The sequence below is a fragment of the Nerophis lumbriciformis genome, linkage group LG36 (assembly GCF_033978685.3).
Source record: "Nerophis lumbriciformis linkage group LG36, RoL_Nlum_v2.1, whole genome shotgun sequence".
NCBI classification, from domain to species: Eukaryota; Metazoa; Chordata; class Actinopteri; order Syngnathiformes; family Syngnathidae; genus Nerophis; species Nerophis lumbriciformis.
In genome coordinates this window covers 11,013,637-11,029,137 of record NC_084583.2, presented here as the reverse complement: position 1 = coordinate 11,029,137, position 15,501 = coordinate 11,013,637, and the positions used below count along the sequence as shown (strand labels likewise).

Below are 15,501 nucleotides of genomic sequence, written 5' to 3'. Positions count from 1 at the left end.
ATATATATATATATATATATATATATATATATATATATATATATATATATATATATATATATATCCTGAAAATATGCAAACAAAACTGTGTTTAGATAATTGATACTTCAAACTTGCATAAATAAATCTTAAGGAATATAACATAACTTGGCTTCTGAGAGCTTCAAAATGTAATGAATAAAATGCTAAAGTTGTTGATAAACAAGCAATTATTTTAATAATTAAATATGGTCAATTTAAATGAATTATTATGATAATTTAAATTTAATTATTTCAAATATGTTTTTTTTAATGTATAATTCTAATGCCTGGATGTAATAAGGAGTCAGAAAAAATACAAATAAAAATACAATTAATTTTGATGTTTTTAGCAAAATACAGTAAAAATGTATTTAGTTTTTCTTTTTTTTTAATTAATAAATATATTTATTTTTAGGTAAGATAAACATAATAATGCAATTTATCTCTAGTCTGGATGATTTAGTTCTTGTCACCCTGTTGTCCTCCCGTCATGAAAAAAGGCTGTCCTCACTCAGGTCCGCATGGAGCTGGAGGGGGCGTGGCCTCCAGCTCCGGCTGAAAATTGGGAGATTTTTGGGAGAATATTTGTCCCGGGAGGTTTTCGGGAGAGGCGCTGAATTTCGGGAGTCGGCCGGAAAATTCGGGAGGGTTGGCAAGTATGATTTAAGCATAAAATAAAATAGAACAAACACAACAAATGTAGAAACACGCATTTTTACAATGGAGTTCAGGGTGCGCATCATGTCATGGCTGTCTTGAGTTTCCAATAATTTCTACAACTCTTATTTTTTTTGTGATAGAGTGATTGGAGCACATACAAAAAAAAATTCATGAAGTTTGGTTCTTTTATGAATTTATTATGGGTCTACTGAAAATGTGAGGGTCAAAAGTATACATACAGCAATGTTAATATTTGCTTACATGTCCCTTGGCAAGTTTCACTGCAATAAGGCGCTTTTGGTAGCCATCCACAAGCTTCTGCTTGAATTGTTGGCCACAAAATTGGTGCAGTTCAGCTAAATTTGTTGGTTTTCTGACATGGACTTGTTTCTGACATCACATGGACAAAGATAAGAAAGTTCTGTGGTCAGATGAAACAAAAATGGAGCTGTTTGGCCACAATACCCAAGAATATGTTTGGAGGAGAAACGGTGAGGCCTTTAATCCCAGTATAATATTGTGAAAGTCCAGTCCATAGTGGATCCAACATAATAGTGAGAGTCCAGTCCATAGTGGATCTAACATAATAGTGTGAGTCCAGTCCATAGTGGATCTAACATAATAGTGAGAGTCCAGTCCATAGTGGGTCTAGTATAATATTGTGAAAGTCCAGTCCATAGTGGATCTAACATAATAGTGAGAGTCCAGTCCATAGTGGATCTAACATAATAGTGAGAGTCCAGTCCGTAGTGGGTTTAGTATAATATTGTGAGAGTCCAGTCCATAGTGGATCTAACATAATAGTGAGAGTCCAGTCCGTAGTGGGTCTAGTATAATATTGTGAAAGTCCAGTCCAGAGTGGATCTAACATAATAGTGAGAGTCCAGTATCCATAGTGGATCTAACATAATAGTGAGAGTCCAGTCCATAGTGGATCTAACATAATAGTGAGAGTCCAGTCCATAGTGGGTCTTGTACAATATTGTGAAAGTCCAGTCCATAGTGGATCTAACATAATATTGTGAGAGTCCAGTCCATAGTGGATCTAACATAATAGTGAGAGTCTAGTCCATAGTGGATCTAACATAATAGTGAGAGAGTCCAGTCCATAGTGGATCTAACATAATAGTGAGAGTCCAGTCCATAGTGGATCCAACATAATAGTGAGAGTGCAGTCCATAGTGGATCTAACATAATAGTGAGAGTCCAGTCCATAGTGGCTCTAACATAATAGTGAGAGTCCAGTCCATAGTGGATCTAACATAATATTGTGAGAGTCCAGTCCATAGTGGATCTAACATAATAGTGTGAGAGTCCAGTCCATAGTGGATCTAACATAATAGTGAGAGTCCAGTCCATAGTGGATCTCCGTCAGTCTACCCCAGGGAAGCTGTGGCTATGAAAGTAGCTTACCACCATCAGGTGTGAATGAATGATGGGTTCTACATGTAAAAGCGACTTTGGGTACTTAGAAAAGCGCTATATAAATCCCAGTTATTATTATTATTATCTAACATAATAGTGAGAGTCTAGTCCATAGTGGATCTAACATAATAGTGAGAGTCCAGTCCATAGTGGATCTAACATAATAGTGAGAGTCTAGTCCATAGTGGATCTAACATAATAGTGAGAGTCCAGTCCATAGTGGATCTAACATAATATTGTGAGAGTCCAGTCCATAGTGGATCTAACATAATAGTGTGAGAGTCCAGTCCATAGTGGATCTAACATAATAGTGAGAGTCCAGTCCATAGTGGATCTCCGTCAGTCTACCCCAGGGAAGCTGTGGCTATGAAAGTAGCTTACCACCATCAGGTGTGAATGAATGATGGGTTCTACATGTAAAAGCGACTTTGGGTACTTAGAAAAGCGCTATATAAATCCCAGTTATTATTATTATTATCTAACATAATAGTGAGAGTCTAGTCCATAGTGGATCTAACATAATAGTGAGAGTCCAGTCCATAGTGGATCTAACATAATAGTGAGAGTCTAGTCCATAGTGGATCTAACATAATAGTGAGAGTCCAGTATCCATAGTGGATCTAACATAATAGTGAGAGTCCAGTCCATAGTGGATCTAACATAATAGTGTGAAAGTCCAGTCCATAGTGGATCTAACATAATAGTGAGAGTCTAGTCCATAGTGGATCTAACATAATAGTGTGAGAGTCCAGTCCATAGTGGATCTAACATAATAGTGAGAGTCCAGTCCATAGTGGATCTAACATAATAGTGTGAGAGTCCAGTCCATAGTGGATCTAACATAATAGTGAGAATCCAGTCCATAGTGGATCTAACATGATAGTGAGAGTCCAGTCCATAGTGGATCTAACATAATAGTGAGAGTCCAGTCCATAGTGGATCTAACATAAGAGTGAGAGTCCAGTCCAAAGTGGATCCAACATAATAGTGATAGTCCAGTCCATAGTGGATCTAACATAATAGTGAGAGTCCAGTCCATAGTGGATCTAACATAATAGTGAGAGTCCAGTCCATAGTGGGTCTAGTATAATATTGTGAAAGTCCAGTCCATAGTGGATCTAACATAATAGTGAGAGTCCAGTCCATAGTGGATCTAACATAATAGTGAGAGTCCAGTCCATAGTGGATCTAACATAATAGTGAGAGTCCAGTCCATAGTGGATCTAACATAATAGTGAGAGTCCAGTCCATAGTGGTTTTAACATAATAGTGAGAGTCCAGTCCATAGTGGGTCTAGTATAATATTGTGAAAGTCCAGTCCATAGTGGATCTAACATAATAGTGAGAGTCCAGTCCATAGTGGGTCTAGTACAATATTGTGAAAGTCCAGTCCATAGTGGGTCTAACATAATAGTGAGAGTTCAGTCCATAGTGGATCTAACATAATATTGTGAGAGTCCAGTCCATAGTGGATCTAACATAATAGTGTGAGACTCCAGTCCATAGTGGATCCAACATAATAGTGAGAGTCCAGTCCATAGTGGATCTAACATAATAGTGAGAGTCCAGTCCATAGTGGATCTAACATAATAGTGAGAGTCCAGTCCATAGTGGATCTAACATAATAGTGAGAGTCCAGTTCATAGTGGGTCTAGTATAAAACACCATACCTACCGCCAAGCATGGTGGTGGTAGTATTATGCTCTGGGCCTGTTTTGCTGCCAATGGAACATGGACATAATTGTTTGGTCGAATTTTATTGACTGGTCCAAAGACATGCACCTGGGGATAGGTTGATTGGCGACACTAAATCGGTCCCTAGTGTGTGAATGTTGTCTGTCTATCTGCGTTGGCCCCTGCGATGAGGTGGCGACTTGTCCAGGGTGTACCCCGCCTTCCGCCCGAATGCAGCTGAGACCCCAAAGAAGGGACAAGTGGTAGAAAATGGATGGATGGATGGACATATAACATTTTTGTGTTGTTTACTTGAGTCATATTGCAGTCGACGCGTATCTCTTATGTGTGACTGCCATCTACTGGTCACACTTATCGTGTCACCATGTACCAAATAAAATAGCTTTGAGGTCGGTAAGTATAACCAAAATTATTCCGTACATTAGGCGCACCGGGTTATAAGGCGCACTGTCGAGTTTTGAGAAAATTAAAGGATTTTAAGTGCGCCTTGTAGTCCGAAAAATTCGGTATTTGTGATAATTATTCTTCAGATGAAAAGTAACCACAAACTAATGTATTCTTAGCTCGCTTCCTACTGTGTCACTGATAAGAATATATAAGTCCCCAGATATTCACTAAATCCTGGCGTTGTGTTAGCGCTGGGCTTGGAAGCAGAAAACACACTATATTGCCAAAAGTATTTGGCCACCCATCCAAATGATCCTAATCACTTGGCCCGGGCCACAGGTGTATCAAATCAAGCACTTAGGCATGGAGACTGTTTCTACAAACGTTTGTGAAAGAACGGGCCGCTCTCAGTGATTTCCAGCGTGGAACCGTCACAGGATGCCACCTGTGCAACAAATCCAGTCGTGAAATTTCCTCGTTCCCAAATATTCCAACTTTATTATAAGAAAAGTGAAGAGTTTGGGAACAACAGCAACTCAGCCACCAAGTGGTAGGCCACATAAACTGACAGAGAGGTCAGCATAGTGCAAAGACTTTCTGCACAGTCAGTTGCTACAGAGCTCCAAACATCATGTGAATTTCCAATTAGCCCACGTACAGTACGCAGAGAGCTTCATGGAGTGGGTTTCCATGGCCGAGCAGCTGAATCTAAGCCATACATCTCCAAGTCCAATGCAAAGCGTGGGATGCAGTGGTGTAAAGCCTTCTCTGGACTGATGAGTCACGCTTTTGTCATGATCCGTGGTCCGGATCAGGTTTGGTGTTTTCGGTTAGTTTTGGACTCCTTAAGTTCCTATTTGTGCACCTCCTGAGTTCGTTACCATGGCTACTTATGATTTTCACCTGCCTCTGGTGTTCGGGACGCTCACCTGGTTTTAATCAAGAGACATTATTTAAGCCTGCCTTTGTCCTGCAAGTCCTGTCCGGAGTCGTCCGTTTGCATCCCGGGAGAACAAACTACAAACCCCGTTTCCATATGAGTTGGGAAATTGTGTTAGATGTAAATATAAACGGAATACAATGATTTGCAAATCCTTTTCAACCCATATTCAGTTGAATATGCTACAAAGACAACATATTTGAGCATCAACAAGCGACATCAGTGTGTAAAGGATATCACCACATGGGCTCAGGAACACTTCAGAAACCCACTGTCAGTAACTACAGTTAGTCGCTACATCTGTAAGTGCAAGTTAAAACTCTCCTAAGCAAGGCGAAAACCGTTTATCAACAACACCCAGAAACGCCGTCGGCTTCGCCGGGCCTGAGCTCATCTAAGATGGACTGATACAAAGTGGAAAAGTGTTCTGTGGTCTGACGAGTCCACATTTCAAATTGTTTTTGGAAACTGTGGACGTCGTGACCTCCGGACCAAAGAGGAAAAGAACCATCCGGATTGTTATAGGCGCAAAGTTGAAAAGCCAGCATGTGTGATGGTATGGTGGTGTATTAGTGCCCAAGACATGGGTAACTTACACATCTGTGAAGGCGCCATTAATGCTGAAAGGTACATAAATGTTTTGGAGCAACATATGTTGCCATCCAAGCAACGTTACCATGGACGCCCCTGCTTATTTCAGCAAGACAATGCCAAGCCACGTGTTACATCAACGTGGCTTCATAGTAAAAGAGTGCGGGTACTAGACTGGCCTGCCTGTAGTCCAGACCTGTCTCCCATTGAAAATGTGTGGCGCATTATGAAGCCTAAAACACCACAACGGAGACCCCCGGACTGTTGAACAACTTAAGCTGTACATCAAGCAAGAATGGGAAAGAATTCCACCTGAGAAGCTTAAAAATGTGTCTCCTCAGTTCCCAAACTTTTACTGAGTGATGTTAAAAGGAAAGGCCATGTAACACAGTGGTGAACATGCCCTTTCCCAACTACTTTGGCACGTGTTGCAGCCATGAAATTCGAAGTTAATTATTATTTGCAAAAAAAAAAAAAATGTATCAGTTTGAACATCAAATATGTTGTCTTTGTAGCATATTCAACTGAATATGGGTTGAAAATGATTTGCAAATCATTGTACTCCGTTTATATTTACATCTAACACAATTTCCCAACTCATATGTGTCAGGTTTGTCACTGACAGTTCAGTTAGGTTTTGGTTTTTCCTGTCTTTGTTTCCTGTCAGCGCTCTTATTTTGGTTATTTCCTGATTATCTCCCTGAGTGCTTTGTCCCCTCAGCAGTGGCTGATTGGCACCTGGCCACACCTGGTGTCAATCAGCCAGCTGCTGTTTGAACATGCCGTCCTCTCCAGTCAGTGCTGGATTATTGTCACTACTACCTGTCATAATACTTGTCGTTGTAGCTCTGTCTATTTTTGTTCACTCTGCTCATGTCATAGTTCCTTCGTGTCACAGTAAGTGTTTTTGTTTCTTGTCGACAGTTAGCCTTTGAGCTGTTTTAGTTCATAGCCAAGTTTGTTCTCCGCCTTGTGCGCGCCTTTTGTTTGTACCCTTTTGTTTGTTTTTTTGCTATAGTGTTAAATTAAATCAAGTTTTCCTGGACAAAGCCTGCCATCTCTGCATCTTTGGGTTCGTCACCAACATACTCTGACAATATGGAAACGGGGTTTGTATTTTAGTAAGCTGCAACCAAACCGTAACAGCTTTTCCATCTGGCAATCTGATGGACGAGTCTGGGTTTGGAGGTTGCCAGGAGAACGCTACATTTCGGACTGCATTGTGCCAAGTGTGAAATTTGGTGGGGGAGGAATTATGGTGTGGGGTCGGTTTTTCAGGAGTTGGGCTTGGCCCCTTAGTTCCAGTGAAAGGAACGTTGAATGCTCCAGGATCCCAAAACATTTTTGGACAATTCCATGGGATGGCACTTCAAGTTCATGTGTGAGTCAAGGCAGGTGGCCAAATACTTTTGGCAAAATAGTGTACCAGGTTTGAATCCTAAATGGTCAAGTGTCAGGAATATGTGTAGATTTATATTTTAAATGTGTTATTTTACACAATTTATTTTTTCTATTGAACAATTTATTTCCCATTAATTTGTTTGAGTAATACACAATTGAAGAATACAATCAAGTTGGATATTTTTTTAAATAAAGTAAAAATTCTGCTCTATTTAGTTAAGGACGGCCATGATTACTCTTTATACAAAGTGGGTTCACATTCTTGTGCATCACATTATTTTCTATAGTTAAAGTTAAAGTACACACTAGGTGTGGCGAAATCATTCTCTGCATTTGACCCATCACCCTTGATCACCCCCTGGGAGGTGAGGGGAGCAGTGAGCAGCAGCGGTGGCCTTGCCCGGGAATATTTTTTTGGTGATTTAACCCCCTATTCCAACCCTTGATGCTGAGTGCCAAGCAGGGAGGTAATGGCTCCCATTTTTATAGTCTATAGCAGTGGTTCTCAAATGGGGGTACGCGTACCCCTGGGGGTACTTGAAGGTATGCCAAGGGGTACGTGAGATTTTTTTTTTAATATTCTAAAAATAGCAACAATTCAAAAATCCTTTATTAATATAAATAAAAACCTATCTTTTTTTCCAAATAGTTCAAGAAAGACCACTACAAATGAGCAATATTTGGCACTGTTATACAATTTAATAAATCAGAAACTGATGACATAGTGCTGTATTTTACTTCTTTATCTCTTTTTTTCCAACCAAAAATGCTTTGCTCTGATTAGGGGGTACTTGAATTGAAAAAAAATTCACAGGGGGTACATCACTGAAAAAAGTTTGAGAACCACTGGTCTATAGCATGGGTGTCAAACTCTGGCCCGCGGGCCAAAATTGGTGTAAATTGGTGTAATATAATTTGGCCCTTGAGGCAATATCAAATTAACACTAGAGCTGGCCCGCCCGGAAGATTTAGTGCTGCAAAGGTTTCTGGGTATTTGTTCTGTTGTATTTATGTTGTGTTACGGTGCGGATGTTCTCCCGAAATGGGGTTGTCATTCTTGTTTGGTGTGGGTTCACAGTGTGGCGTATATTTGTAACAGTGTTAAAGTTGTTTATACGGCCACCCTCAGTGTAACCTGTATGGCTGTTGATCAAGTATGAATTGCATTCACGTGTGTGTGTACAGAAGCCGCACATATCTTGTGACTGGGCCGGCACGTTGTTAGATTGGATGAAAAGCGGACGTGACGACAGCTCGTAGAGGACGTTAAAGGCAGTGCCTTTAAGGCATGCCCCCAAGACTGTGGTCCGGGTGGAATACGAGATATAATGACTGATGAACACCTTCGTTGGATAATGAAGGTTGCCTCAGCTCAAAGCCTGAGCCCCGACATTAATGAACTAGCATCCAAGAAAAGATGGCAGGTATCTGGCTTGGGCACATCAGATTAGATCAGTGTGTTGCAAATTGAGCAGTTAATTCCTGAATGGTTGTTTTATTCATTGTTACTTTATTTTCACATTTATTAGCCTGTGGAAAAAGTTAATGTTGATATTTACCTCAGAAGGCTGCAAATAGAAAAGAGGCATTCAATTTTTATTTAAATTGTATTTGATATGCCATTGATATTGTTTTATTATTATTATTATTTGAAACTTGATTTTGCATGTCTCTATAAAGTTATATAAGCCTTGCTTGTTCAATATCCAATGCAAAACTTGTTTGGGTCCCTATTAAAAGGTTAATTTGTTCAACTTTGGCCCGCGGCTTTGTTCAATTTTACATTTTGGCCCACTCTGTATTTGAGTTTGACACCCCTGCTCTATAGGAAGACGAATGTATTATTTTGCGTACGTTCCGGTCTTTGTGGAACCTTTTAGAACGGATTAAAAACCACTCCTAAAGTTACATAAAACCTTTATTTTATTTTTTATTTTTTATTTTTTATTTTTTATTTTTTATTTTTTTATTTTTACCTCTTGCTGCTCAAACACTTCGATGTACTTGATCAAGCCCAGCTGGCCCAGAAGCTCTGGCAGGTCGTCCATCATTTGGGGAGAGGGGCTGCGCTGGCTGCAGGTGGACGCCCTCCTCGACGAGCACACCTCTTCGAAGAAGCCGCCGCAACCCGCGAAGCCCTCCGCTACGGAGGCAAACGGAGAGGTCAAAGTTCAGGACGGAGGTCGGCAACGGCCATGGTGACGACACGGAAGGTGACTCACGGAGCTTGTCGTTTCTGTTTCTGTTCGGCGGAAATGCAGGAAAGTGGGAGGCGGGGGGCGGGGAGGAGGGAGAAGAAGAGGAGGAAGAGGAAGAGGAGGCCGGGTGGGACCCTCGTCTGTCCCGCCAGTTGTCTGAGTTGCTCCCGTTGGAGGACGCCGTCCCGTTCTGATTGGCCCACGGCTGCAATCACACCGTGACATCATCACAATTTGCAACCTGACGTCACGTCCGGCTCATTAGATATGCCAGACTCGTAGTGGTGGGCCAGCTGTTGTCAAAGCTTACTGGGCAGCATTTTGTCTTTTTCGGAAAAAAAAATAAAGTCCAGTGCTTGCATTGTAAAAACATTGAAAGAAACATTATGTGTGGGGGGGCGTGGCCTGCGGGCCTGCGGCGAAACAGGGTGTGCCAGGACCGGCTTCAAAATCAGCGGCAGGTGCGTAGATGACACGGCTGTGAGTGTTTGTCTGATCACCTGTCGCTCTGTTAACCCTTGTGTGGTGTTCGGGTCTGTGGGACCCGTTTTAATGTTTTATTAAAAGAAAAATGATACAATTAATTAATTTTTCAAACTGAGACTCGCTGACTTTGGCTCATTTTCTGTGAAGAACATATATCAGAATACATATTTAATGACCACACACCATACACCCCCCCCCCTACACATTTCTATTACATATAAGATGTCCGGGTCCACTGGACCCGGGGCTAATAGAAGTGTGGAAATCGATCCACTATGGACTGGACTCTCATAATATTATGTTAGATCCACTATGGACTGGACTCTCACTATTATGTTAGATCTACTATGGACTGGAGTCTAACACTATTATGTTAGATCCACTATGGACTGGACTCTCACTATTATGTTTGATCCACTATGGACTGGACTCTCACTATTATGTTAGATCCACTATGGACTGGACTCTTACTATTATGTTAGATCCACTATGGACTGGACTCTCACACTATTATGTTAGATCCACTATGGACTGGACTCTCACTATTATGTTAGATCCACTATGGACTGGACTCTCACACTATTATGTTAGATCCACTATGGACTGGACTCTCACTATTATGTTAGATCCACTATGGACTGGACTCTCACAATATTATGCTAGATCCACTATGGACTGGACTCTCACACTATTATGTTAGATCCACTATAGACTGGACTCTCACTATTATGTTAGATCCACTATGGACTAGACTCTCACTATTATGTTAGATCCACTATGTATCAAAGTGATGTGGTTGGTGATGGGGAACACTATGTTGATTCACGCACATGAATCACGGCTCTGTATCAAATATAAAACGCCACGCGGTGGAGAAAGACCATCTTTCCCCCAAGCGCCACTACTTTGGGGTGAACGTAAGAATGTCCATAAAGTCTCATTACTCCACATTGATTCGGCTCGTCAGCCCGTTTGAAGGTTTCTTTTAACGAGGTAGACGCACTCAGGGAAGCAGGGCGACGTGAGCGTCTGTGCTGACCAAAGCGATGCTATCAGCCCGAGACTAATTGAGTATCCAAATTGCCGTCGTCGGCCACACAGCGGGAGAACTCTTTGAAGTGATTTGACAAATGAGACCGGTGACTCGGAATAGCTCGAGGAGAGCTTAGAAAAGAAAGTAGCTGCCGGTTTAGTCGAGGTGGATTTGTACCTGGCTGGTACAGGCGCTCAGGTAGGGCTTGTAGCTGCGACGGCTGATGTTCCGCAGTTCCTTCACGGCCTCCGCCGGCATGGATTTGGAGAATCCCAGACCACTCCATGTGTCCGTGGGTGTGCGGACTTCAGTGACCACCGGTTTTCTCTGCATGGCTGCGTAGAAGCCCCAAAGGAAGAAGCATGACTGCGAAGAACTGGACAGTTTAGTCAAATCCAAATACCTTGTTCTGGGTAAATGGAGTAATGTGGATCTAGATCAGTGGTTCTTAACCTGGGTTCGATCGAACCCTAGGGGTTCGGTGAGTCGGTCTCAGGGGTTCGGCGGAGGTCAAGACACACCGACTCATCATGTAAATACAAACTTCTCCCGATCGGCGTATTACGGATAACTCCAAACAATGTTCCCTCTAATTTTCCATCTGATTTGCAGGTGTGTCATTTCTTGTGAGTTGTGTTGGTTTTGTTCTTTGAACAAGGTGATGTTCATGCATGGTTCATTTTGTGCACCAGTAAAAAAAAAACATATAACTGTCTTGAATCTGAAGGGTTCGATGAAACTGGTGGGGTTCGGTACCTCCAACAAGGTTAAGAACCACTGATCCAGATGAATGTGATGAAATGTGGTTCGGGGAAAACTGGATATTAGTTCAAGTAACTATGTAAAAAAAGGGGGGGGGGGGATTCAAAAAGTTAGCAGTTAGCATCTTGTGTCGTCCTGCTCGACGTGTGTTCGTAGCATGCTTAGCTATTCCTTTTCCATTCGACCTCCAGTGATAATGTACTTGGGGAAAAAAACGGTTTATTTTTTGCGGAGACTGGAACACAGCTCTGATCCCAGGATCTGAACATTTTTCAATCTTTAGTTAAAATCGTATTTTTCGGACTATAAGTCGCACTTTTTTTCATAGTTTGATGCGACTTATACTCAGGAGCGACTTATAGTCTGAAAAATACGTTATGTAAAAAAGGGGGTAATTCAAAAAGTTGATACTTCTTCCCATCACCCTTTTGAGATATGTTTAATTGAATTTTTTTAATTCAGTTTTCTTTTAACCTCTGTTAAAGTTAAGGAGATTTAATATTTTAAACTGAGTGCACCACTGGGCTAGTGACAGTGGGGCGGGTTACAAATGAGGACAGTTCACCTAATTGTTGTTGCTTTTGATTGATTGACTGAAACTTGTATTAGTAGATTGCACAGTACAGTACATATTCCGTACAATTGACCACTCAATGGTAACACCCCAATAAGTTTTTCAACTTGTTTAAGTCGGGGTCCACGTTAATCAATTCAGGGTAACTACACAATGGCTTGCTAGCCCTATATGAGTCCAAAGAAATCAGCGGACAATGCTAGATCCACTATGGACTGGACTCTCACTATTATGTTAGATCCACTATGGACTGGACTCTCACAATATTATGTTAGATCCACTATGGACTGGACTCTCACTATTATGTTAGATCCACTATGGACTGGACTCTCACAATATTATGTTAGATCCACTATGGACTGGACTCTCACACTATTATGTTAGATCCACTATGGGCTGGACTCTCACAATATTATGTTAGATCCACTATGGACTGGACTCTCACTATTATGTTAGATCCACAATGGACTGGACTCTCACAATATTATGTTAGATCCACTATGGACTGGACTCTCACACTATTATGTTAGATCCACTATGGACTGGACTCTCACTATTATGTTAGATCCACTATGGACTGGACTCTCACAATATTATGTTAGATCCACTATGGACTGGACTCTCACACTATTATGTTAGATCCACTATGGACTGGACTCTCACTATTATGTTTGATCCACTATGGACTGGACTCTCATAATATTATGTTAGATCTGCTGTGTGTTTTGAAATGTTCAAGAAGCTTCAGTGACCACCGGTTTTCCAGGTAGGTTATGACCTACTCAGTGGCCTAGTGGTTAGAGTGTCCGCCCTGATATCGGTAGGTTGTGAGTTCAAACCCCGGCTGAGTCATACCAAAGACTATAAAAATGGGACCCATTACCTCCCTGCTTGGCACTCAGCATCAAGGGTTGGAATTGGGGGTTAAATCACCAAAAATGGTTCCTGCTGCTCACTGCTCCCCTCACCTCCCAGGGGGTGATCAAGGGTGATGGGTCAAATGCAGAGAATAATTTCGCCACACCTAGTGTGTGTGTGACAATCATTGGTACTTTAACTTTAACTTTAGGTAATGGGTTAGGTAATTTATAGTCTTTGGTGCGGTCCTGAATGCTACATACGATTTTTAAAACCCAAATAAAGTTGCCAGTGCATGATAGCTAAACTAAATCTAAATCTACTATTGGCTCCCATTGAAATTATTTGGGTTTTGTCCTCAAAGCCTTCTTGTATCCAGAGACTTTCTCCCAGACTTTGTAAACAATAACAAAAAAAACAAACAAACGAAAAATATCCATCTAATAACTTTAGTTTTGCTAATATACTGATATTCCACTAGGTATCGATAGTATCAACATCTGGATCGGTCACTCCTACTTTGCATCGAAGCTTTAGCAGCTAGCATCCTGCTCGACGTGTGTTTGTAGCATGCTTAGCTATTCCTTTTCCATTCGACCTCCAGTGATAATGTACTTGGAAAAAAAAAACGTTTATTTTTTGCGGAGACTGGAACACAGCTCTGATCCCAGGATCTGAACATTTTTCAATCTTTAGTTAAAACCGTATTTTTCGGACTATAAGTCGCAGTTTTTTTCATAGTTTGGCCGGGGGTGCGACTTATACTCAGGAGCGACTTATAGTCCGAAAAATACGTTATGTAAAAAAGGGGGGAATTCAAAAAGTTTGATACTTCTTCCCATCACCCTTTTGAGATATGTTTAATTGAATTTTTTTAATTCAGTTTTCTTTTAACCTCTGTTAAAGTAAAGGAGTTTTAATATTTTAAACTGAGTGCACCACTGGGCTAGTGACAGTGGGGCGGGTACAAATGAGGACAGTTCACCTAATTGTTGTTGCTTTTGATCGATTGACTGAAACTTTTATTAGTAGATTGCACAGTACAGTACATATTCCGTACAATTGACCACTCAATGGTAACACCCCAATAAGTTTTTCAACTTGTTCTCAGTTGGTTATTTATGCCTCATATAACGTACACTTATTCAGCCTGTTGTTCACTATTCTTTATTTATTTTAAATTGCCTTTCAAATGTCTATTCTTGGTGTTGGCTTTTATCAAATACATTTCCCCAAAAAATGCGACTTATACTCCAGTGCGACTTATATATGATTTTTCCTTCTTTATTATGCATTTTCGGCCGGTGCGACTTATACTCCGGAGCGACTTATACTCCGAAAAATACGGTAATAGTTTTCCAATCAATCAATCAATCAAAGTGTACTTATATAGCCCTTAATCACAAGTGTCTCAAAGGGCTGCATAAGCCACAACGACATCCTCGTCTTTACTTACAACCGTTTCAGTTTCCTAGTAAACGTACATCCAAATACTTCACAGTATGCCTGTCACATACAGTAGGTATCAAACATGCTATATTAGTTTCTAGTGAGTCTCAGAAAGAGTGTTATATGTCTGACTCAATATAAAGTTGTTGAAAGGCCAAACAATAATGCAACATATGATGGACAGCTCTAAAGAGCTGGGGGAGACTTTGCAGTTTCACATTGACAAAGCGGATCAATGCGGTCTGTCCATCACTGCAGTTCCACTCCAATATATATATAGACGGACATGCTTGGTTCAGGTGTTGAATAATGCATCCAGATCAGTGCTTCTTGATGCCAGCAAGTGGCATACTTAATAAGGCTCACGCTGTTAAGAGCGAGACACACCCACACAAAAAGAAGCAAGGATGTGGTAATTTTTGTGTAACATATTGCACGAGCAAGGAACATATATATATATATATATATATATATATATATATATATATATATATATATATATATATATATATATATGTATATATATGTGATAAAATAAATAAATATATATATATATATATATATATATAGCTAGAATTCACTGAAAGTGAAGTATTTTCTTATATATATATTATTATATATTTATATATATATATATATATATATATATATATATATATATATATATATATATATATATATATATATATATATATATATAATCTATCAAGAGGGACAGAGACAGCGCACAGTGCATGTGGATCACATGTTACCATGGTGAGAAAACATGGAGAGACTGGAATGTAATAGAGTGACCTTTGTTTGTCTGTTGCCATCTCCTGGTGAATGTTGGCTATAGCGTACTGGGGTTACTTTTTGGTTGGCCAACGATTTACGTGGTGTTGCGCACCTGACGTCAAGTGTGTGAGTCTGTTCTGAAGTCTACAGTAAAGAGACGTACTTCATCCCTTCGCCTGTTTATTGCCTCCAACTCAATATATTACAACAACATTGAGGGGGCGTGGCCTCCAGGTCCGCCTGA

The 15,501-nt window shown here is 40.5% G+C and overlaps 1 protein-coding gene across 1 annotated transcript in view; it reads right to left on the bottom strand.

The window, feature by feature from the left end:
* bicc2 (bicaudal C homolog 2) overlaps positions 1–15,501 on the bottom strand; it is a 77,522-nt gene that overhangs the window by 817 nt on the left and 61,204 nt on the right. The window contains exons 15-17 of the mRNA XM_061930230.1: positions 11,015–11,172; positions 9,343–9,523; positions 9,097–9,263 (exon numbers count right to left, since the gene is read on the bottom strand). Of these exons, the coding sequence (XP_061786214.1) occupies positions 9,097–9,263; positions 9,343–9,523; positions 11,015–11,172 (506 nt within the window). The remainder of the gene's footprint in view (positions 1–9,096; positions 9,264–9,342; positions 9,524–11,014; positions 11,173–15,501) is intronic.